Source organism: Bos indicus, chromosome X (genome assembly GCF_029378745.1).
Source record: "Bos indicus isolate NIAB-ARS_2022 breed Sahiwal x Tharparkar chromosome X, NIAB-ARS_B.indTharparkar_mat_pri_1.0, whole genome shotgun sequence".
In the NCBI taxonomy this organism is placed as follows: Eukaryota; Metazoa; Chordata; class Mammalia; order Artiodactyla; family Bovidae; genus Bos; species Bos indicus.
Genome location: NC_091789.1, coordinates 136801832 through 136827491, shown reverse-complemented (window position 1 = coordinate 136827491; position 25660 = coordinate 136801832). Strand labels below are relative to the sequence as shown.

At 41.6% G+C, this 25660-nt stretch overlaps 1 protein-coding gene across 9 annotated transcripts in view; it reads right to left on the bottom strand.

The window, feature by feature from the left end:
- Positions 1–25660, bottom strand: part of CTPS2 (CTP synthase 2) — a 108772-nt gene that overhangs the window by 67249 nt on the left and 15863 nt on the right. For all 9 annotated transcript variants that reach the window (XM_070783516.1, XM_070783511.1, XM_070783512.1 and 6 more), the window contains 10 exons: positions 24770–24870; positions 18196–18312; positions 17965–18048; positions 17000–17080; positions 13508–13659; positions 9091–9223; positions 6453–6541; positions 4942–5036; positions 2885–2947; positions 2733–2776 (listed from right to left, as the gene is read on the bottom strand). In XM_070783516.1, the coding sequence (XP_070639617.1) occupies positions 2733–2776; positions 2885–2947; positions 4942–5036; positions 6453–6541; positions 9091–9223; positions 13508–13659; positions 17000–17080; positions 17965–18048; positions 18196–18312; positions 24770–24870 (959 nt within the window). The remainder of the gene's footprint in view (positions 1–2732; positions 2777–2884; positions 2948–4941; positions 5037–6452; positions 6542–9090; positions 9224–13507; positions 13660–16999; positions 17081–17964; positions 18049–18195; positions 18313–24769; positions 24871–25660) is intronic.

Here is a 25660-nt window from a genome sequence, read left to right as displayed (position 1 = left end):
AAAAAAAAAAACACCAAAATTGAAAAAGACACATGTACCCTAATGTTCATTGCAGCACTATTTACAATAGCTAGAACACGGAAGCAACCGAGATGTCCATTGACAGATGTATGAATAAAGAAGTTGTGGTATATATACACACAGTGGAATATTACACAGCCATAAAAAGGAATGCATTTGAGTCAGTTCTAATGAGGTGGATAAATCCACAGACTTCCCTGTAGCTCAAACGGTAAAGAATCTGCCTGCGATGCAGGAGACCAGGGCTCGATCCTTGGGTTGGGAAGTTCTTCTGGAGAAGGGAATGGCAATCCATTCCAGTATTCTTGCCTGGAGAATTCCATGGACAGAGAAGTCTGGTGGGCTACAGTCCGTGGGGTGGCAAAGAGTCGGACATGACTGAACAACTAACACACACACACAATAAGGTGGATGAACTTAGAACCTATTATACAGAGTGAAGTGAGTCAGAAAGAGAAAGATAAATACCATATTCTAACACATATATATGGAATCCAGAAAATGGTACTGAAGAATTTATTTACAGGGCAACAGTGGAGAAACAGACATGGAGAACAGACTTATGGACATGGGAAGGGGGAGAAGAGGGTGAGATGTATGGAAAGAGTAACATGGAAACTTACATTACCATATGTAAAATAGACAGCCACCGGGAATTTGCTGTATGACTCAGGGAACTCAAACAGGGGCTCTGTTTATCAACCTAGAGGGGTGGGATGGGGAGGGAGATGGGAGGGAGTTTCAAAAGGGAGGGGATATATGTATACCTATGGCTGATTCATAGTGAGGTTTGACAGAAAACAGCAAAATTCTGTAAAGCAATGATCCTTCAATAAAAAATAAATTAATTAAAAGAGAGGTACACACAAAAAAATCCATGTATATGTGGACCTGTGCAGCTCAAATCCATGTTGTTCAAGAGTCAATTGTAATCATTTCCCAAGGAAAGAATATATGTGGCTCACAGTATGTTTGCTGTTAATATGTGCTGAGTAAATTAACACAGAAAGGGGGAAAAGTTTCCTCAAGTGTTTCTAATGCAAACTAAAGTATAAGAACTACTGTTTTCTCTAGAAAAGAAACTGAAGTTTAAAAAAAACAGTCAACTGTAATAAAAAATAACAAGTGCTGAGGATATGAAGAAATTGGAACCCGCATACATTGCTTGCAGGATGCTGCAACCACTTTAGAAAACAGTCTGACAGTTCCTCAAAAAATTAAACATACAGTGACTATATGACCCACAACTCCACTCCTAAGTATAGACCCAAGTGAAATGAAAAAATATGTCCACACAGAAACTTGTAAACAAATGTTCATAGCAGCATTATTTACAGTAGCCAAAAGATGGAAACAACAAATGTCCATCAAAGTATGAACGGATAAATAAAATGCAATCTATCCATATAATTAAATATTATTTGGCAATGAAAAGAAGCAAAGTACTGATAGACACTACAACATAGACAGACCTTGACAACATTATGCTAAATGAAAGCAGCCACTCACAAAAGGCCACATACAGTATGATTCCATTTGCAGTGGATCAACACAGGTCTGAGATGTACAGGTCCCCTTAAACAAGCCCTTTTCATAGTAAATACTACAGTACTACATGACCCATGGTTGGTTGAAATTGCAGATATGGAGGAAAGCATATATGGAGAGGTGATTAGCAGTTATAGGCAGATACGTGACTGCACGGAGAGTCACACCTAACCCCTGCATTATTCAAAGGTCGACTGTATATGAAATGGCCAGAATACGCAAATATATAGAGACAGAAAACAGATGAATGGCTGCCCAGAGCTGGGAGCATAAGCGGCTTGGGGGTTTCAGCAAAGGGTGTGGGATTTCTTTTTAGAGTAATCAAAATGGTCCAAAATTGACTGTGGTGATGATTATAGAAATCTGTGAATGTGCTGAGTCATTGCATTATATACTTTCAATGGCTAAATTTTATGGTATGTGAATTATATCTCAATAAAACTGTTAATAAAAGACGAATCACAATGATGAGGTGTATACTCTGATAGAGGTGGTGCGAGGCATAGAAGGCAGAGGTCAGGAAAGGCTTCCCAGGATGAATAGGAAGTCCTCAGTAATCAGATTGGGTTTATTTTTGTAACTAAATTCTTCGCTGGTTTTGAGATTCCAGGGGTGGGGAGGCTGCAGGACAGGAGAGATCTCAGGTGTAGGGAATGTCATTCAGATTGTCCAACTCTAAAACTCCAAGTGTGGAGGGACAGGATGCCATGGGATGAGTTAGCAGGGTGGCAGGTGACACAGCACAGTAGCCTTCACTCCTGGTCAAATCCTTGGACTATTTTATGGGAAAAGGAACTGATAAACGCTGAGGAGCAGCAAAAGTACAGACAGGATGGGTCTAGAGACAGGACAGCCTGTGTGTTTACATCAGCTCTGATACATTGCTGTCAAAGTCAACTCAACCTTTTCCTGAATGTTCAGCTTGAAAACTACTGCAGAGAAACCAGTCTAGGACCCTTTCTTCCTGCAAGACACAGCTGACAAAATGGACGATGGAGAATAAAGTGGTTTGATATAAACTAATAACAATAAGCAAAATCATATATAATTAAAATGTCCTGATGTCATATTAAAAAAAAAAAAAATAATAGCCCCTTATGAGCATAGGCTAGAACCAGAAACAAAATAATGACCCAACCCAAAAAGATAAACAATCCACTTACCACAGGAACACGGGCATTTGGCTCAAATTCTGTGGAATCAGCATCTGAAGATAAAGAAATGAGTTCAGTAACTCACCATTATGTAGCTGGAAAATTCTTTAAGTAATAAGAATGCTTTTCACTAAGAGGTTTTTAGAAAATCTCAGACTTACCTTTCAAGTTAAGGCAGTTTCGTGCAAACTCTATCACTGCCAGCTGCATCCCAAGGCAAACTCCTGTTTTAAAAAGCACATATACAAAACAAACGAAACGATTTTGTACTGTGTCACATTTTCTGTTCATTTGCTTGCTATCTTCTCCATCTAGAATGCAGGCTCCGAGAGAGTAAGTTTGCTGCTGTAGCTTCTCCCTCAGAACAGGGGTGGCAGGGGCAGGGAAGGGGTTTGGACGACCCAAAATGAAGTAGGAATAAATAAATGTGAAGTTGGAAAAGGGCAAGAAATGAGAAGGCAAGGTCCAAAAGGCAAATCTGCCTACCTCCAAATGTGTCTCTAGATTGAGGCGCACGTGTGGCCTGCAGGGCTGCCCCAGAGCACCCAACTCCTTCACAGACTGTCGAACAACACCTCAATTCACGAGGGAGTCTCTGTGGGCTGAGTCTTCACACTCTCTCTTCTCTAGATAGTTTCATGGCCTTAAATGTGGGCTCTGTTTGCAGGCAGCCCCTGCCTGGCAGCAGGCTGGGATCCAAGGAGCGCCCACAGGCAGGCAGGGGAGTGGGAGGTCTGTGCCCAGCTGCTGAGCCCAGAACAGGCCGAACCTTCACTACAAGGAAACAGCAGCAGCTGGGGGAGCTGGTACCTCTACCACAGGCTGGAGCGTAATGGAGAAGCCAAATGGAACTGAGCAGAGAGCTCAATGAGGAGAGAAAGGGACCTGCATAGGCCCAGGCCTGTTGCCACAGGGATGTACCCCTTGCCCATCTCCACATTCACTGTGGCCCACCAATACTCTCCAATAAACAAATACCAAGGAGTATTCCAGATGCTTTTACAGATATATCCAAGATACACAGGGACTCAAAGGAGAGAGCAATCAATATACCAAGCACACCAGAACAAAAGTCAATAAGCGTGAAACAGCTGAGTGCTTTGGAGGAACTTCAGAAAGTCCCACAAAGCTAGGCGATAGAGACAGTGTGTTAAAGAGAAAGCTAAAGAGCTACAAACTATTCTCTACAGTGAAAATTATCTGAAGAATGCTAATCATGTTTAGATAGAAACTAAACAAGATTACTTCAAAAGAAAACAGTGGCGCAGGTGAGCTTAGATGGATAAAACAAAGCAAGGTACCAAGGTAAACTACTCCTAGCTTCTCTTTTAAAAATGGATCCCTAGTGGAGAGTGTCTAGGAAGTTAATCAAAGAACAGGCAAGTGGGGAAAATGAACCTGTTGATATTAAGTGAACGGTACCAAAGCCGGTCCACTCAGTTCATAAACCCAGCAGCCCATGCAAGCACAGCATGAAACACGGCCTCTCCCCATTCCCTCTTCCTTCTGGACCCCCAGTTGCAGAGCTGCCTTTTATCCCATCAATGTTCTATTACATCTAGTTTCATTGCTAAGGAAGCCATGCTTTCCAATTTGAACAAAAGCATTGAAAACACCCAGCTCTAATTCTTAACAGAGCTGTCTCCGTAATGTTAGATGCTTTTTCTGTATTATCTTTTCTAAAAGGAGTATATACATTTCAATTTAAGCATTTTCTGATTAGAAATAACACTGTGGCATCTTATTGAGATGCTCTCTGCTTGAAGTGGTAAAAGATGGAATCAGGTGGGAATAATCAGAAAAGGTAAGGGCAGGTTTGAACACAGGTTCTTCCCATCCTCTTGCTATACAACCAGACCAGTGGTAAGTTCTTGTAGGTTGACAAATTTTTTTGGTAAAGGGCCAGAGAGTAAAGATTTTAGGCTTTGCATGCTGTAGGGTCTCAATCTCTGCCACTGTATTGGAAAAACAGCTACAGACAATATGTAAACAAATCTGTGTGGCTGTATTCCAATAAAACTTTATTTACAAAAACGCTGTGAACCAGGTAAGGCTTGTAGAATATAGTTTCCAGACCCTGTAGCAAACTATTTGGCACCTGAATGTTCAAATTCGAAATCACACTTTTCACATTAACAAACCCTATTATGTGTTATCCCAATTAGGTATCAAAAATCTAAAAAAACTCATACTCAGGATTCATAAACATCAGTTTTACCCAGAAAAGGAATCTTCCTTGACCGTGCCCAAGAAATTGCCTGGAGTTTTCCCAACGTTCCTCTGATTCCAAAGCCTCCTGGCACAAGAACACCACTGCAATCAACACAAGAGGAGGGGAAATTTGACATTATCTTTATTTGTGAAATTCTTGTTTTCAGACCATGCTTACTGATCCCAAATTCAACACTTGGCACAACTGCTAGAGAATATGCTTGGAGTCTATTTTCAAAATTGATTACACAATTTCACATCCTGAACTTTCTTCTTGAAATCCTCCCAATGTTATAAAGCAGTTGCGAATGTCTTACAACTGACCTTGATATATATTTTCTGATAGGTCTCTGCAGCACATGAGCATAGTAACTAAGAGATTCAATTCAGTTAAAAATGACACTGAAAGAATTATCTGAATACAAACAGGTTAAGGTTCTTTTAAAAGTTCTGTTATAAAAATGTTTTAAGACCTCTTACATAATCAGAAAGAGTTAAACTGGTGAAACAGACCTTTTGATTGCTAATCAAGTTGTGGCACAGGAAAATTTCCTGGCTAGGAGCCACTTCAGAGACTTTCTGGATAAACACTCTCATTTGAAAACCTAACAGTTCAAGAGAAAACTGGAGGGTAATGTTACCTTCACAGTACAATGTCACCCCCAAGAGTTATATTGATTACTTACAAAATTAAACCTTGAATCAAAAGATGTGGAAAAGAAAACAAAACCAAGAGAAGAGGGAAGATTGTCATTCTTGCACTGTAACTTTGTATATGGAAAGTCTGTCTCTGCATCTTTCAGTAGCATCCACTCACTTTCCCATCAATATGGTAAAAACTTCCCTCCATTTCCTTCACTGAGCCACAGTGATTCTAAAATCATTCTCTGTTCCTTCAGGCCTTGCAGTGGCTTCAAGTCTCTAAAGTGGCTCCTAGCCAGGAAATTTTGCTGTGCTACAACTTAGTAATTAGTAGGCCTATTTCACCAGTTTACTTTGAAACACACCATGTTAGTGTTAGTGGCACATGCAGTGGAGATGGTTTTACTCTGGGGAGGAGAAAGTGAGTTGATGCTATGGAAAAATACAGAGACAGACCTTACATATACAAAGTTACTATGCAAGAATGACAATCTTCCCTTCTCTTTTGATTTTGTTTTCTTTTCCACATCTTTTGATTCAAGGTTTTATTTTGTAAGTAATCAACATAACTCTTGGGGGTGGCATTGTTTTGTGCCATGAAGGGTAACATGACCTTCCAGTTTTCTCTTGAGCTCTCATGTTTTCAAATGAGAGTGTTTATCCAAAATAAAATCATCTCCATTGCATGCACCACTAATACTAACATGGCATGTTTCAAAGTAAATGTAATGTAAATACAGCACAAGCACCCCGAATCACAAGTACTCCAAACTATCTTTCAAGTGTACAAAAATTAGTAATTGGGGTAAGTTGAATCATTATGGAAAAATCACAGTGGCATTCTCCTAACTGGCGTGGACAGTCCTTGGTACTTACTCAGCTTTGCAGAGCTTCTGCCAAGCTTCATGGAATTTCACAGGGTCTTCAACTTCAGTAGTCTGCTCCAGATCAATGGAATCTATGTACTAAAAACATCCAACAAATGTAAAGATTTCAGAAAAATAAAAACTGGAAAATACTAGAACCATCTAACACACAATTATTCAATAACTACTTATTATGCAAACACTGTACAGGTCACTTAGCATAGACGTCTTGTGGCTCTTACAATCTTTTAGGAAGATTACAAAACCAGATAAATAGGCACCCACAGCACAGGGAGATAAGAGTTACTATGGGCAAAGAAGAGAACACTGCGGAAGAAGCAGGACCCACACCAGAGCTAGAGGTGAGCTGGAGAGAAGAAGGGAAGGAACACCTTCATGGAAGCTTTTGGGGGAGGGGATGTCCAAGAAGCTACGCCCTGGAGCAGACGCAAGCTGAGTGTGTGTGTGTGTGTGTGTGTGTAATTGGGAGGCAGGTAGGAAGGTATGCAGGTGGGAAGGTATGCAGGGTAGAGGGGTAGAGAGGGGTGGTGGTGAAAGAACAGCTTGTATGAAACTGCAGACAAAAGACAGGAAGTGGTGACCACTCCGGTGACGCCCAGAGAAGTTCCATGCAGCGACAGAACACTTGAAGCGACCGAAAGGTCTGAAGGAACAGAGAGTGAGTTTAGAAAAATTCAGTGAAGGAAATGGAGGGAAGACTGAAAACCAGCTGGGAAACTGCTGCCAAAGTCACGCAAGATAAACACAGCACAGGCCCATGATTCCAACAAGACTTAGTAGAGGCCACCATTGATGAATTCTATTATAAGAAAAACAGTTATGACAATTCCTGTGTACATAACAGTCCCTATATATCTGTTATTTTAGTATTTCTGTTATACAAATTACTATCTGAATATATCTTAAGATACAAAATTTTACTTTATAAAATTTGTATTATAACAGATTTTCTATTATTGCTTTCTTTTTTTCTATGAGGGCCTGGGGGAGCTGAATGAATAGGAAGAATAGGAAGGGAACAATTCATTCGAAAGTCAAAAACAGAAAGTGTTTAGAGAAAGAAGCTACAAAGAGATGAGAGAAAATGAGATAGGTCCTAAGCTGGAAACTACTCAATTTCTTGAACAAGTAAGTGTATCTTTTGGTTCATTATATAAAGGTTTTACCATTTACATCAAAATAATAAGGCCTTCCTAAATTGTGATATACCCAGAGAGAATATCATTAAATATACACATTTATATATAGAGAGAAAAGTCTGGAAAGATATGCATCAAACTGAGAACGACAGGTGCAGCAAGAGAAGGATTTCTGGGAGGAAGAATCTTCTACTTTCTGGATTTTGCATTATGCTTTGCTTAAATTTTATACACTGAGCATATACTACTTCTGTATCTAACAAAGACAAAGAGTATACTCAAGCTATATACATATAACTTCACCTCTGCTAGCCCATATGTGCTAGCCCATATGTATGTGCTCTGTTGTGGCCGATTCTTTGTGACCCCGTGGACTGTAGCCCACCAGGCTCCTCTGTCCATGGGGATTCTCCAGGCAAGAATATTGGAGTGGGTGGCCATGCCCTCCTCCAGGGGATCTCCCCGACCCAGGGATTGAACCTGCATCTCCTGAAGCTCTTGCATTACAGGCAGATTCTTTACCGCTGAGCCACCGGGGAAGCCCCATTTTCTTATTAAGTAAACACAAAATACTTAAATAAGCATGGAGTATATACGTCCCTGAATGTGCAAAGCCTAATTTCAGAAACTGTGCCTTAAACCTGCATGCAGAAAAAAAGTTAACATGGCAGACCTGACCGCTATCCTCGGAAAGGCCTGCTTACAAGGTTGGCCCTTGTCTGGCATCTGGAAACATGATTTGGGGAGAGTTCCCACCATAATCAGGCTTCCCTGGTGGGTTAGCAGTAAAGAATTTGCCTGTAATGCAGAAGACGTGGGAGATATAGGTTTGATCCCTGGGATGGTAAGACCCCCTAGAGGAGGAAATGGCAACCCACTCCAATATTTTTGCCTGGAATATCTCGTAGACAGAGGAGCCTGGCAGGCTACAGTCCGTGAGTTTGCAAAGTTAGAAACGATGAGAGCATGCACACATGCTCACTATTAACAAGATCTGATAAGAGTGGCTCGTTGTGCCTATAGTGTTGGAAGAAACAATATGATTTATGTAGAGCACCCGCTTTCCTCCTGGGAGTCTGGAATTTTGACGCTCTGGAGGCAGAGGGCACCTATGTGACCAGCCCTCAGGAAAAACCTTGGGTGCCAAGCCTCTAAAGAGCTTCCCTGGCAGTCAGCACTTCACCAGTGTTACTACAGCTTATTCCTGGGGGGTTCAAGCACATCCTCTGTGATTTCACTGGAGGAGGACCCTTGGAAGCTTAAAGGTGGTTTCCCCGAGACTTCATCCGACTAGCCTTCTCCTCTGCTGATTTGGCTCTGTATCCTATCACTAAAATAAGTTATACTCATGAGTACAGCTGTATTCTCAGTCCTCTGAGTCCTGGTGAATCACTGAACTTGGGGGTCCTTCAACACAACCTGCCTGTGTACAAGATGAGATTTCACAATGAATGGCTGAAACATGCAGAAGACCAGGCAGGGGCTCACCATCAGATTCAACTTGTGGTTGATGGCCAAGGCTGAGTGTTCCAGGGCTTTGAACACGGAGGCATAGCAGTCCCTGAGCTTGGTGTATTTGCCAACCAGGGCAATGGAACATGTTTTCTGTAACCTTTCATACCTGGGAAGGAAAACAAGCTTAAAGGTTATATGCATGTAACATCACATCACAAGCGTAATGATAGCCACTGTTCTTATCCCAAGGCACTTTTTAAAACCTGAGGAACAGACGTGCCTTGAATTTGATGTACTGACTCAGATTTCCCACCCTACCCCCAAAGAATAAAAATCTGTACTCCAAGATATTTGAAAATCCTGAGAAAGCCCAACATTGGCTTATAAGAGCAAGCACAGACATAAATCCAAGGAGAAAAAGAAAAAGTTAAAAGCATTACAAATAAAAAATTAAAAAGTCTCCCCATCTCATCAACATGAGCTGTCCTTAAATTCACTTATAAGGTGACACTGTATAAGAAAATGTATTCTCAGTGTCAACAGCAGACACTACAATATTAACTTTGTAAGGTGACATCATATGAGAAAATGCATTCAAAGTGTCTACATTAAAAATTGTTCCATTCCCAGCTGACCCACAAAAGCCAAGTTATTTATGACATTTCTGAAGAATGGTGCTGAGAGAACTATTTAAAATACTATAAGCCACTTACATCATTTTTATGAGAAAATTCCATTCTACATAAGATGCTCAATCACAATTTGCCATTAGAGACACAATCTTTACTGTTGCTTCTGTCAGGAGATCTGTTCAAAGTACATGAAAAACATGTGGTCTGGTACTAAGTATGTGGAAATGTCACTCAGGGCTTGAAGATCTTTAAAGGCTCTGAAGCAAACTCTTCCCCCAGACACCTTAGAAAAATGTTACTGGGATGAGGAATATTCCTCTTTTATATCTATATCTGCAAAGAGTGAAAGAGAAGTGTGATGGAAACGAAGTAGAAGGAGAAAAACACACGAAGAGCTAAGAAGTCAAAACTGACAGCAGAGGTGACTTTCTAGGAAGGCGACTGAAGAACGTCAGAGAATGCTGCTAAACCTTTAACTTGCCACTTACTTTTATGTCGCTCTGGAGACTGCCTGCCTGCGCTTCACCTCAGCTATACAAAGGACATAGGTAACAAAGCAAGTTGGTAGCAAGGCAACATTCCAAGATGACGTGATGGGGTGGGAGCGCACCCTGTCCCAGAGTTTGGCCCAGGTGAGCACAGCAGTCTGGCTGAGGCTTCACCCCACTCTCACACCTCCACTGCCAGAGGGACGCAGGGCTGCAGTCAGCATGGCCAGTCCCTCCTTCCACACATCCCTCTCTCCACTCACTCGTGGCTTGTTTTCCCAGGGAACGAGGAGTCACGCAGCAGCCGGGTGGGACAGGGGAGGCCACTGGGCAGCCCAGCTGCCATCCAGGGAGATAAGCTAGGCCTACACCCCTGTGCCCTCCTGTGCTCTTGAACCTGCACAGTCTAGCACCTCCCTCCCCCTGTGCTCTCCATTCAGCCATCAGCCAGGTATGAGGCCTCTGAGCAGCACTGGACCTCCACGACCAAGGCTGCCCCTTTGACTTCTGTTGGCCTTCTTGTATCTATCTCTCTAGAGGCTGTACTGAGGGGATGGGGTCTAAAGAATGGACACTTCACACCTCTATGACCAATGAACCAACATCACAGCCAACATGACGCAGAGAGACTATTGCTCAATATTCCCTTTGCTTGAATCCTGAGCTCAATGGTGGCTCAAAAAACGTATGTCCCCCAGAATCTATGAATGTGTCCATAACTGGGTGGGGGTGGGGGGAACACTTTGCAGACGCAATTAAGTTAAGGATCTCCAGATGAGATCATTCTGGATTCGAATGGGCCCTGACTGCAAAGACAAGCATCCTTATAAAAGAGAAAGGAAGAAGACACAAAGGAGAAGGACATGTGACAAGAGAGAGAGAGAATGGAGTGACATGGCCATAAGCCAAGAACACCAAGGAAGCTAGCCCACAGAGGCCAGGAGAAACACATGGGGCAGATTCTACCTCAGAGCTCCGAAAGGAACCAACCCTGCTCACACCTTGATTTCCTACTTCCAGACTCCACAACTGTGAGAGAACAAATCTCTGTTGGTTTAAGCCACCCACTCTGTGGTAATTTGTTACAGCAGCCACAGGAAACTAGTACAAAAACCAAACTCTGGCTTTAAAAGCACAGAGGCATAGAGTATAGTTTAGAACTAGTTTCAATACAAAGAGTTAAAATATTAAAGTTTCTCATGCTTAAAAAGGATCAGCCCCAAGTACCTAGAAAATTCCCACAAAGTGACTGATTCCTTAAGCATTCTGGAGGACAGGGGCTTAACTGTATCACCAGTCATTGGAGCACCTAAGTTCAGAAAAGGCACTTCATTCCTGGTTCTACTTAGCCCACAAATTCTAAAACACTTTTTAAATTTTAAAATGAAAAGGCAAAAGAATTTTCAATCTACTAGTTACCTATCAAAGGTCAGTGATTTTGTCACCATCAAATCACTTGTTTTATATTTTTATGAATTTGCTCATTTAAACATATTTCATGGGTTTCAATAAATCAAAATTATTATGTTTGGAAGCTCAAACTGTCCCATTTCTAACCAATGCTCTCGCTTACTCAGTTGTGGCTGACTCTTTTTGACACTATCGATTGTAGTCCACCAGGCTCCTCCATCCAGGGGATTTTTCTCAGCAAGAATACTGGAGTGGGTTGTCATTTCCTCCTCCAGGGGATCTTCCTGACCCAGGGATCAAACCCTAGTCTCCTGCATCTCCTGCACTGCAGGCAGATTCTTTACCACTGAGCCACCAGGGAAAGTGAAAGTGAAAGTCACTCAGTCGTGTCCAACTCTTTGCAACCCCATGGACTACACAGTCCATGGAATTCTCCAGACCAGAATACTGGAGTGGGTTGCCATTTCCTCCTCCAGGGTATCTTCCTGACCCAGGAATCAAACTCTAGTCTCCTGCATCTCCTGCACTGCAGGCTGATTCTTTACCAGCTGAGCCACAAAGGAAGCCCAAGAATACTGGAGTGAGTAGTCCATCTTTTCTCCAGCAGATCTTCCCAACCCAGGAATTGAACCAGGGTCTCCTGTATTGCAGGTGGATTGTTTACCAACTGAGCTATCAGGGAAGCCCCCCCCAAAATATTTTGATTATTATAACAGACATCAGTAGCCAATAGTGCCTGATGTGAAGTTAAGGCCCACAGTATTTTCTCTCAAAATTGCCACAGTATGGTACTAGCATACCCCAGTTGTATACAGATGGGAGAACAAGCACAAAGAGATTAAGTAATCTGCCTAAACTCACACAGCTAGTGAAAGGAGAAGCTAGGGTCTGAATCTATGGTGCTTGACACCAGAGCTTACATTTTTTTAAATTGAGATATAAGTGATATATAACATTAATTAGTTCCAGTCACACATGATAATTCAATATATTTATATTTTACAAAATGGTAACCATAAGAATTCTAGTTAACATCCATCACCACACAAAGTTATAAATGTTTTTCTTATGATGAGAACTTTTAAGATCTACTCCTCAGCAACACTGAGCCTACATTTGTAACTACTGCGCCAACTGCCTCTACCTCAGCTACATGAGAAGTGAAGCAGCCAGGAGTTTATGGAGTCATGCCTCATCAACATTTAGTATAAGAAAATAGGCGATGGGGATTTCCTCTGTATACAACATCAAATTAGACAAACCTTGCTGAAATTAATATGATTGTCTTAAAGCTAAAACCTATCAGGGGTTTTTAATACCGACGCTGATAGTTCATAACTGCAGGAGAGAACAACAATGCTGTAGCCAAAACTTCCTATTCAGAAGGATTTCCTTTAAGGAATGTTAGCCAAATCTTAAAAATAAGCAAAACAAAACAAAACCTATAGCATTTTAATCTGTTTAAAATATTCAGAGACTAAATAATAAATCAAAAAATTTTTGATTTATTCCAAAAAAATTTTTTTAAATTCTGGAATCCAAGTTCTTTCAATTCACTTTTCTTTAAGTAGAGCAAAATCAAAGGCCCTGCAAATCTTCAGTTCAGTTCAGTCAATTCAGTTACTCAGTCGTGTCCGTCTCTTTGTGATCCCATGAATTGCAGCACACCAGGCCTCCCTGTCCATCACCAACTCCCGGAGTTCAGTCAAACTCAGGTCTATCGAGTCGGTGATGCCATCCAAAATCTTCAGAGAACAGCAAAACACCCTGACAATATGCTAGAGCTTTAGATATTTCCCAAACCAAACATGACCAGGTGGAAAGCAGACTGCTACATAGTTATCTTCTAAGGTAGACCTCAGTCCTACCCACAAAGCCAAGAATTAAGAAAGATTACATTAGTAATTCCTTTCACAGTACCTGTCAGCCATATTTCTCCACTTGGAAAGCAAACTACTTGCAGAATCCCCAATGGGCAGATCCAATCTCTCTTTAAAATATTTAATGATGCCTTGTTCCTCCAAAAGCACAGGCACTCGGTAGGTGGAAGAAACATCATGGATACATATGACCTGATTAATGATGATAAAACACCATATTTAATGGAATGACTCAAATATGCCACAAAAACATACACAAGAATGAGCCAAAACTCAAGAGAGATGGCAGTTTATTTATACTGACAAAAGAAAACCAAGAACCCAGCAACCTAAACAGGAATCAGAATTAATACAAGGTTAGTTTCATCTAATTACAAAACACTGAAGTCATTATTCTACACCCGGAACCATGGATGCTATGGTAGAATATATATATATGTATATATGTATGTATGTATGTACGTATGTGTATATATATATATATCTCTCTCCTGTGCCAGGAACTAGGAACAAAGAATACACACACACACACACACACACACACACACATATTTTAAACGTTTGAAATTTCTTGAGTTACAGGAATAACTTTGTTAGGTTAACGAGGCTGGCACTGAGATGACTTTAGGACTGGAGTTGGTCACAAGAAAAAGCAAGCAAGTCATTAGAAGGCTGGAACTTTCAGCCACCTGACTGCCAGGGAGGGGATGGGGGCTAGAGACTGAGTTCAGTCAGGTGACCAATGATTTACTTAATCATGCCTATGTAATGAAACCACAATAAAAATGGTGAACACCAGGCCTCAGGGGAGCATCCTCGTTTGTGAATATACAAATGTAATGGAAAGGTGGTGCCCCCTAACTCCATAGGAACAAAAGCTCTTGTGCCTGGGACTCTCCTAGACCTTGCCCTATGTGTCTCTTCATCTGGCTGTTCACTTACACCTTTTATAATAAAATAGTAATCATAAGCAGAGCACTTTTCTGAGTTGTGAGTCATTCTAGAGAATTATCAAATCTGAGGTGGTTACGAGAAGCTTCAACTTTGTAGTCAGCCAGGCAGAAGTGGGGTGGCTTGGAACAAGGGAAACCTGAGGCTGGTGTCTGAAGTGCAGGGCAGTCTTATAAAGGCCTACAGAGTCTGATGCTCATTCCAGCTACTGAGCGTCTGAGTTGAAATGCAGGAACCCCAGGGGTGTCAGAGATTTGGTGTTGGAACATGGATGCTTTGTACATCAGTATCCAAGACACATGGCCCAAGGCACCATCTCCTAAGTCTAGGTTTAGACAGTAGACTTAGAATATATACACCTTGTCCTCTAAGTATGGGTATGTGGTTTGTTCATTCACTCATTTTTTGTTGTAGCTGCTACTATCATTGCTTTTTTGTCTGCCCTTCATTTGGGTAAATTTATAAGCACACATTGAACACAGTCAAATTAATTACACCTATGAGGGGAGAAAGGCTCTTTTAAATGCCAGGTGGTACGGTTGTTTTTCACACCCTAATGAGCTTTCACCATCCTCTCAAGTACAGATAAAGGGCTACTGGCAGGCATTTAAGGATCTGCCACATCCTAAATAAAGGCCAAGAAATGTTCTGCAAACTCTATGTGTTCAGTCTTTCCAAATCCATAGCTATCCAACCAAGGGTTCTTAAGCTGTTTGGACATCGACAACTTGATCTATCTTTAAGACAATTGTGTCTCATCTGTGCATTCCCTGATGCAATTCAAAGTGCCAAGATGTCATTGATATGAGGCTCCATCCCAATTATTAATTAAAATTAAATCTCTGGACAGCCACAATTCCCAGAAGTGGAAGGCATGGGGTGTGGAGCTATTTACTCATCTATCCTCCAGGCCAGAGGATTTTCAAATATCATGGTAACAGCACATCACAGAGATGCCTGTGACCTTCCACTCCCTCCTCGGCAATCCAAGTGAGAAGAGCTCGAAATGCAAGTTCATGAGGAACTAAGAAATGGGAGAATTAACTCATGTTAAAAAAGGCAATGTGCTGACAGATGGAGACAGCAAACTTATGGTAACTAGAAGATAAGGCAAGGGTGGGGGCAGAGGAGAGAGAGAAATTGGAAAACTGGGATTGACATATACACACAACCAGATATAAAATAGATAATAATAAGAAGCTACTGTATAGCACAGGAAACTCCACTCAATACTTTGTAATGACCTATATAGGGAAAGAATCTAAAAAATAGTGGATATATGTATATATATAACTGATTCACTTTGCTGTACACCTGAAGCTAACACAACATTGTAATTCAACTGTACTTCAATAAAAAAATTTTTTAAAGCAATGTGCTAAAAAAAAAAAAAAAAGACTAATAAGCTAGCCTGTGGACTGACAAGATAGAACATTCTTCAGAATCTATAAAGAAAATAAACTCAGGAATTCCCTGGTGGTCCAGTGGTTAGGACTTGGTGCTTTCACTGCAGTGGCTGAGGTTCAATTCCTGGTCAGGGAACTAAGATTCTGCAAGCCATGCAGTGCAGCCAAAAAATAAAGAAAGAAAGAAAAGAAATTCCACATGGTTGAAAGTTTGGACTATCATCTGTTCTCAGAGGTCTTGGCAACCCAACTCTAAAAGCTGTATCCTCCTTCTATTTCAGAAACCAGGTAAAATGTGTGTGATATCCATACCAAGTACTATTTACAAAAAACAAACAAAACCAAGGCTTGATGACATACAGGTACAGAGGAGTGCTTTAAATCTGCCATCACATTTTTCAAAGGCGTTCAGACTTCTGCACTGACCCTGAAGCATCAGCCAGTGAATACATCAGCCTGACTCCTGAGACTCAAGAAATCTGAGTAGATGGTTTTTAGGCTTCAGAAAACCTTGAGATAATCTGAAGGAAACAAAATGTTTTTGCCAAACCTCACCCTTTTCCTGAGGATCCATCAAATCACCTTTTAAACTCCAATCCCTTGTGCCTGAGCCTTATTACAAACAAGAGACAGAGATAAGTGGATAAAAGAAAAGCCAGTTCTCAGATACACAGGTGGAAAGTCCTATAGAACAGAGGACCTGAACCCACATCACAGAAGTTTTTGTAGCAATGAATTGAACTGAGGCCATTGATGTAATCAGAAGTGATAGTGTGAATGTCACTGTAATGTGTGCTTTGGGGTGAGCTAAGCTGTAACAAGTACAAAGGAGAAATTGAAGTAAAAGCCGTAAGTGTCCTGAAAAGACAAGATACAGAGACGATAAGCAGGCTTCAAATGGTTCTCTCTCCAGAGGCTGGACTGCAAGTTTAAAAAAAAAAATCTGCCTGGCTTTGTACCTGTAATTAAAATTTAAGGAGTGAAATACACAATCTATTTAAGGAGTCAGTAGTCTCAAGACTGTTCACTTAAGGGCAAGGGAGCCATAGTTGCATATGAGTCCCCCAAAGCTTTTATAAATGTTGTGAAAAGTAATACGATAATTTAAGAGGTGTAAAACACTAGCATCAGCAGAAGTGCCTGCAAGGCAATCAAATCTAAAGAGCAGCACTAACCTGTTCAGGGTTCACATGACAAAACATAGAAATCTTTTCCTTCACAGCCATTTCGATGGGCGTTGAACTCCGGCAGACAATCTGTCAAAGTCCATCATGCACAGGTTAGCAGGCAAGAATTATTAAGCTGTTCACACCGCCATCGGTTTTCAGGAGGAAGCTACGTTAAATTTTGCTCTGAGAGACTTGACCGAGTCTTGACTTGACTTTATGGAGACTTGACTTCTCCATCCTTGGCATCCCACTAGGTTACTAGAAATTGGTCTGAGCACTAATACAAGCAAGTGTAACCAAACTCACCATAAATCCACTGGTAAGAAATGTCACAGCATATGTGGTGAACAGACACGAGGCTCACAAATGTTACTTCCTAAAACTACAGGAAGAAAGCCAGGCCAAGGGTTGGCAAACACTTCTCTAAAGGGCCAAATGGCAAAAGCTTTAGCTTCTGCAGCCATGCAGTCGCTGCCCTGACTCCTCAATGGTTCTGCCATGGCGCACAGGCAGCTATAAACAAATGTGGACAATGAGTGGCAGACTGTCACAGCACAACTTCCTACAGGCAGCAGGCTTGCAAGCCCTTACTTGCCCACCCCTGATCTAGACTACTGGCCATAATTGGATTACTGCTATAAACAAGAGAAGGGCTAACCTGACCTAGCAGGCTCAGAGGGAAATCTCCCAGGTCCCAGCTCTCTCCAAAGGACCCAGGGACCACACAAATGACAGGACACTGTACTTGCCCGGATGTCAGTGTGGCCAATCAGATGAGGGCCTGGAGAAGAACAGATGGCCAATTTAGAAATGTGTGAAGCAACAGTTGATGATGAGGGAATAAACCTTCCCCAGGTCCCAGATACAAAAAGTTCAGTCACTGAAACTATTTGAGAGCTAAGACTCAGATGATGCTACAGATTAGGAAATGGAGGTCCTAGTCCACAAAACTTACCCACTCCTTAACTCACCAGATCGGGAGACAGGCCTAATCCCCTCAGCGCACGGACACTGTTTTGTGTGGGTTTGGTTTTTTGTTCTCCGGTAGCACTGGGCTGAAAAGAAATGGGTCACTGTCAGTATGCTGAACATCTGGCTCTTCTGGATAATGAATGGCTCCCTGATTTAAAAGGTGGAGTAAACAGAGCATCACAGGAAAACCTACAGGAGTTGCTGTCTACATACTTATCTGGAAAACTCACCTGTGGGACAAGGCTAACATGAATATTACAGAAATTCTCTCTTTTTGCTTTAAACTGGAATTGTCTGAACGCTTCCACAAACGGCATTCCTTCAATGTCTCCAATGGTGCCACCCAGCTGGGAATGGGGAAAAAAGACACAAGAGGTCATATAGATTCCATGGTATACAGCCTAATAGAACAATTCTTAATACACTAAGCATAAGAACTAAAGTCCCCTGAAAATGGGGGATTACTAAAAGGCTATCAACCCTTCATCTCACCAAGACTGAAACAAACTTTTTTAAAGAAAAGGAGCACTTTAAGAAAAGAGAAGGGAATTTTAAGCAGATAAAAAGACTCAGAATATACACCGCCAGGAGTGAGATCAGTTAGCTTCTACCAGTGGTCCCACTAGAAGGGAGATTTCAAATCCAGTGACAATATGAGAAAGCAGAGAGCCATCTGGCTCTGCCCGGTGTGAAATAGCATTCTCTCTCCATCTCTGCATGAGCCCACACACACACACCCACACACACCCTTCTATGTAGCTGAACAGCCTCCCTGTAATGGTAGTACTACCAGAATTAAATCACTACTATTAAAACATGCTGGCTCTCTGAAACAAGTAGTACCAAAAGCCCTGAGAATATTCCTGACAGTGTAATCCTTTGATAAATGTTAACTTAATTTACATTGTACTGCCAATAAAGTTACTTAAGCATTTTACTTTAGATGAAGATAAAATTCACTTTAACCCATTCATCCTCACCATATTTAAATACTCAAAGATTATCACATGGATTTTTAAATTAATTCTTTAGCATTTGAGTATCTACTACAGGCTCAACACTATAAAGAAGCCCCCAGGAAGAATTTAGGACAACCTGCTTGCTCCTGAGGAGCTCAGAAGTGAGCGAGGAAAATAAGGCAGAGCTAAAGAACAATAAGCAAGAATAAAACTTGAGCATTAAGTGGAATGATCTGGATGTTGGGGAAGAAGAGATCTTGGTGGACCCAAGCCCAGAATTCACCACATTCCCTGGCTTTGAGTACTTGACTGGGTCCAAAATCTACTTGTAGCCCTGACCTCTCCACTGGGCTTTAAAGCCAACTTGTCCTTGGTGTCTCAGATGGGTCAGTAAGTATTCAAACTTACCATGTCCCACACTGAACTCCTGATACCCCCAGCCCTGGGCCTGCTTACCTCTGTGCTTCCTCCCTCATCTCAGCAACAGCATCTCTTCCCAGTAGCTGGTTCAAGCTAGAGGTCTGGAAATCATCCTCAATGCACCTGCTTTTCCTTATCTAACCCCATCCAGTGAGCTGTAGCTCCAAAATATTCTTGCAAACTTCTCTCCACTGCTACCACCCTAGACACCCAGGCCAACATAACCTTTGGCAGGGATTACTGCAATCATCTAAGCCCGGGGTGGCTGAGATGGCCTGCTGCCTGGTTTTACACACGAAGCTGTACCAGCACACAGCCCCGCCCACTCACACATCGCCCAAGGCTGCCTAGGCACTACAATGGCAAAGTGGAGTAGTTGTGACAGAGACTCTCTCACCAGCAAAACTAAACATATTTACTATCTAGCCCTTTACAAAGTTGGCTGCCCCCAATTTTAATGGCCTCTTAGCTTCCACCCTCTCCTGTCCTACCAACTGTTTGTCATATAGCAGTAGAGTGACCTTTTAAAATTCAGAATACATCTCTTCCATGCTTATATCTTTCAGCAGCTCACTGCTTCACTAAAAATAAAATCTAAACTTCTTTAGGCAGCTAACAAAAGGACCTGAATGATCTGGCCCTTGCACATGTCTCTAATCTCACCGCATGTCCCCACTCCCACCTGCCCTTTTCCCATCCCCCTACTCTCCCACCCCCACCTCTGCACTTCAATCTCACTGGCCTTTCAAGTCCTCAGACAGGCCATGCTCTTCCTTCCTGCCCCTTAGGCCCTCCTACTCACCTTCTTCATATTCACCTACTTCCCTTTTATCCTTCAGCCGAGGGAGCTGTATGCCCCTCAGAGTGCAACCTTGACCACCCACCTAAAGCACCCTGTCTGTGCCCTTCCTAGTAACACAGCACAGGGTGCCCTTATTTTATTTGAGTTCTTATCTCCTGTCTCTCAGGCTTCCCTCGTAGCTCAGTGGGTAAAGAATCTGCCTGCAATGCAGGAGACTCAGGTTTGATTCCTGGATTGGGAAGATCCCCTGAAGAAGGAAATGGCAACCCACTCCAGTATTCTTGCCTGGAGAATCCCATGGACAGAGGAGCCTGGCAGGCTACAGTCCATGGAGTTGCAAGAGTCAGACACAGCTTAGCAACTAAACCACCACTCCTATCTCTCTACCCCACTAGGCTGTAAGGTCCTTGAGGGCAGGAACTTGCCTGCCGTATCTCCAGCACTAGCCCAGAGCCCTGCAGGCAGTGCTGAGAATTTAGATTAATAGGACAGGACAGAAGGTCTCGAAATTTAATATAAAGCCCTAGGTCACAGCATTCTAGTACCTGTTACCATAAGTACAACAGGATCAAACTAAGATGTACAAGGATTTCATTGTTATAGAAGAAATTATTCTTTACTAACTTTAACTAAGATAACAAAACAAAATTAAAATTCAAGTCTCCTGGCTATGGAACAGATAGAAATATATGGTCATTCTATAAGTGAATGACAAACTTAATTATGAAAATCCGAGAAATAAAACATGCAATCAGGAAACTGGCGGGGAGGGGGAGGGTGAGGGGTGTAAGTGCTCTCTAACTATAATGCATCAGAAGCTAATGGGGAAAAAATAGGGAAAAAAAAAAAAGAGGTCTGTACTTTAAACTGTAAAGAGCCATTTTCTGGTTTTTGATGGGGGAGGTATTCTGGGAATAAGCAGGGAATCCAGAAAAGGAAGCAAAAACTGTTAAGATTATCTGCTTTTGCCCCCACATGGCCTATACTGGTACTGCATTCTCTCTGCCAATTTGCAAAGTACCATTACCTCTCCTTTGGTTCACCATTATCTTCACTGTGATAAGAAACTTTCAGTATGATTACCAGAGTAGTCACGACTGAAGTGACTTAGCAGCAGCAGCAGCAGTCCTAAGTTAATTCTCTTCAAGTACAAGAGGGAAAATATCACCCATAACAACATTTTAAGATCTATGCAAAGCCGAAACTGAAGCAGCAGCAAGCAAATCTATGAGATGTGCCATGTCCACTTCACCTTTAAGGAAAGGAATCTTTCTCCGAAAGTTGCTGAGAGAATAAATCTTAAAAATTCTCATCACAAGAAAAAAAGTTTGTTTAACTATGTGAGTTGATGGATGTTGACTAAATTTATTATGGTCATCTATTCACAATATATACATACATCAAATCATGTTGTATACCTAAAACGAATACAATGTTATATGTCAGTTATATCTCAATAAAGCTGCAGAAATTTTTAATTAAAATGTAAAAATAAAACTAAAGGAGTCCTTACATAGGTATAACTGAATCTGCTGTACAGCAGAAATTAACACAACATTGTAAATCAACTATACTTCAATAAAATTAAATATATATATACAAGAAGATTAAGACAACTTTTTAAAAAATTGTTTTATTTTATTTATTGGACACACAGCATGTGGGATCTTAGTTCCTCAACCAGGGATCAAACCCATGCTCCCTCCATTGGGAACTCAGAGTCTTAACCACTGGACCACCAGGGAATCCCCCTAAGACAACTTTTATAATTAAAAAAAAAAAAAAAAGTAAAGAAGGCCTTTTGGGGGGGAAAGAAGAAATCTTTTATTCCTTTAAGTCAGGTGTAAACTATTCCAGGCTCATGCTTGGATGACCTGCAGTGATAGGAATAAAGTCTGTCAGCTCCACTGGTCTAAGGAGCAGAGGGCTCATCTGCCAAAAAAAGGCTTTGGAGACATTTCAACAGCTTCTACATGTTTAAAACTAAAAATCAGCTTTCGTGGTCCTTTTTAAAAATCTTACATTGTGCACAAGCACAATTGTTGAGCACAACTTAAAATGAACCCAAAAGGATACCTGATTTGTGTCCAATAAGCAAATATAAACAACAAGGTTGATTAGAGAAGGGGTTTTGCTGAGGACAACTTGGCACAGTATAAAAGCTTTGTTCAAAGAGGATTCTAAAAAAACAATAGCTAGAAAAGCTAAGAAGATGAAAAAGAAGTGTTAAGAAGACTTCTCCCATGGCCAAATAGGGCTTATATTTTTTGGTGAAGTTCAGCAGCAGCTCAATTACATTTTAAAAAATACATTTCCTTTTCTCTTTTTTGTTATTATTATTTAAAACATATATATATATATATTTTATAAGAGCAGAATCAAGGAATAAAATGCAAAAACATTCATATACATGACCATTTGGAACTTTTCCTGGGATTAAGAAAAAGCTATTCCTTCACCTATCAAAACCTAAAAGTGAGAAAAGAAATCAATAGAAGTTATAAAAAATGTTCAGACTTGGTCGTTACTTTTGAGCCCAGGGGCCAATTCTGGGAAGATCCTTTCTCTTTCCTGTTGCTTGAACAACAGCAAAAATCAGTGAAAGCACTAGACCAGCACAGTCTAACAGAAATATAATGTGAGTTATGTACATAATTTTAAAGTTTTTAGTTGCCATATTTAGAAAAGCAAAATTAAACTGGAGAAATTAATTTTAACACTACATTTTATATAGCAGAGTATATCCAAAATATTATCATTTCAACATATCGCCAATTTTTTAAAAATTATTAGGTGCTTTACATTCTTTTTTTTTTAATACTAAGTCTTTGAAATCCGGTTATATTTTAAAGTCACAGCACACCTCAGTTTGAATGGTCTGCTTTCACGTGTTCAACAGCCCCATGTGGTGAGTGGCTACCATACTGGACAAGGTGGTACTCTGCAATAAACAATCAGTGTAAACCAAAGGAGTGAGGGCTTGTCCATCCCTCTGCTGGGCTTGAATAAAATCAATCTTGGACTGATCTTTAAGATACTGATATTGTTAAATGGCACCTTCCAGTTGGCATTAATTTGTGCTTTTTCAAAAATTAAAACAATGCATGCACATGGTTAAAGAAACAAATCGTACAGCAGAACTTACAATAAAAAGCAAGAGTTCCCTGCCCCACTCTTCCCTCTCCCAAGTTTGATTCCCCAAAACAAGTACTTTAACTTCTCTGTTGGGATTTCTTCTGGTGACCTCCATATCTCTAAACCAAAGTTCATCCAGCTCAGCTTTCTTGACTTAGCCATTTCAGACACCCTCTTGGACTTCCCAGGGGGGGCTGGTGGTAAAGAACCCGTCTGCCAATGCAGAAGACATAAAAGATGCAGGTTCGATCCCTGGGTTGGGAAGATACCCCCGCAGGAGGGCACGGCTACCCACTCCAGTATTCTTGCCTGGGAAATCCCATGGACACAGAAGCGTGGTGGGCTACGGTCCATAGGGTTGCAAATAGTCGGACATGACTGAAGAGACTTACCACAGCTAAAGGATGTAGGTGTACTTCCTGCTGTGACAGATGAGGATACAGCTCTCTGGTACCCCTATCCCCAGATCCCAATCTAACTGGTAATTCTACTGGTTACTAACCTGAGATACTTTTGCTTCCTTTTTCAGCCAGCTACTAACAGTATCTATAGACCCTCACAGGGTTAAATGAGAGTGTGCTCTCCCTCTCTGCCTCCAGCACTCCTTCTCACTTCCACCTCACGACACAGTTTTTTGTGTGTGTCAGTGCCATGCTGATAAGCGATCCAGCTGGGCTATGAACCCAAGCAGTCTGGCTCCAGACTCTTAACCACTAAGCCAAACACTGTTTGGGGGCCATGATAGAAATTTGAACTTGGGCAGTCTGCCTCTAAGATACAAAAATTGTTCATTATTCTCCTCTCCTGCCTGGCAGTTAGATCAACTGACATTTAGATAAGGAGTACATGGATGTTATTCTCATTCTGAACACTGAGAGGAAGGGAAGCAGTGAACAAGTGGCAAGTAAAAATACTATGCTCTTTCTTTAAACAGCTAATACTCACTTCTCACCTCCAAATTACCTCTACAGTTGGACTTCCCTAACTCCGTCTTTACTTTCAAAGCATTTTGCAAATAGCACTGAGTAGAATGCATTCTGCAACTGTTTGGTCCCCACTTACAGACTGGTGCATGCCCACCCCAGGAATACTCATCCAGTTTAAGCCAATCTTGCCCACTGACTTGTGACCAAAAGAGCAAAGACCATCTATATTGCTCCATGCTGTAATCCTACCTCCTAGCTGGGTGTCCAGCATACATGATACCATCTATTCACATTCCTTGAATGAAGGAAGATCAGCTGCTTAAAAACCCATAAGGAAGGGACTTCCCTGGCAGTCCAACCATTAAGGGTTAAGACTTCCTGCTTCCATGGCAGAGGGCGCAGGTCTGACCCATGGTTGGGGAACTAAGATCCCACATGTCCACAGGGTGCGGACAAAAAAATTAACAAATAAAATAAAAATCTCAGTAGTTCCATATTAAAAAAAGTGTTTTTTTAACTCATAAGGATACAAACTTATAAAGAAATAAAGTTCCATGCTTGCCTCAATAACGCATATTTGGGGCTCTTCCTTATGACCATCCACAGGCACCATGGCTTGATTCATAACCCACTCCTGGACAGCATCAGTAATGTGAGGGACAACTGCAGAAAGAGGTAATAATTAGCACAAAAGTGTATTTCAGTGTCACGGTTATGAGAAATGAATGTATTAGTGTCTGTTGACCTCCCAAATAACCTGAAAGCTACCTGGCAAATGAGACAAGCTCCAGTCCTAGTGTTACTATCCATGTCCCTGAAATTAATATTACTGACCCAACACAGATTTAGTCATTTAATGTTATGCCATCTCTTTTGAAATCCACCAACCCCAGAGAAACACAGAGCAGAAGTGCCATCTTTGAAGCAACTAGAAAACATCTAAAATGCCAACTAAAAACTGTGCAAGGAGGGCTGCTAAGGGTGCTGAACGCCAAATTCCTAGGGGAAGAAGGACGCAGAGTGGCCCAGCCCTGCAAACCCTGGGCAGCCCACCAGCCAGTGGGGAGGAGTCACTGAGAGGATGTAGAGGAGGCCTGCAGGCTGACCAGAGGCCTGCAGCGGCTACTGTCAGCTGAAGAGGCTAAAAGGTGGCATCTCCACAAGCACGAAGCTCCGGGCTAAGTGCTGAGCAAGACTGCAGCAGCTGGTCTCAGCCAAAGAAGCAAAAAAAAAGTGTTTTTGTTTCTAATTAAGTAACCTAATACAACGTAAGAAGGAGAAATGGTGGCCTCTGGGAAACTGAAGTGGAGAAGTGCCTGTCAAGTCAGTCACCTGCCCCACCAGCCCTTGGGGCTCCCAGGCACCCCTCCCCCTCACTCCAGGCGGGAGGAAGTCGTCTCTGATTGGTGCGTTTGGAACGACCCATTGCAGCATGCCCAGCCCAACACCTTTC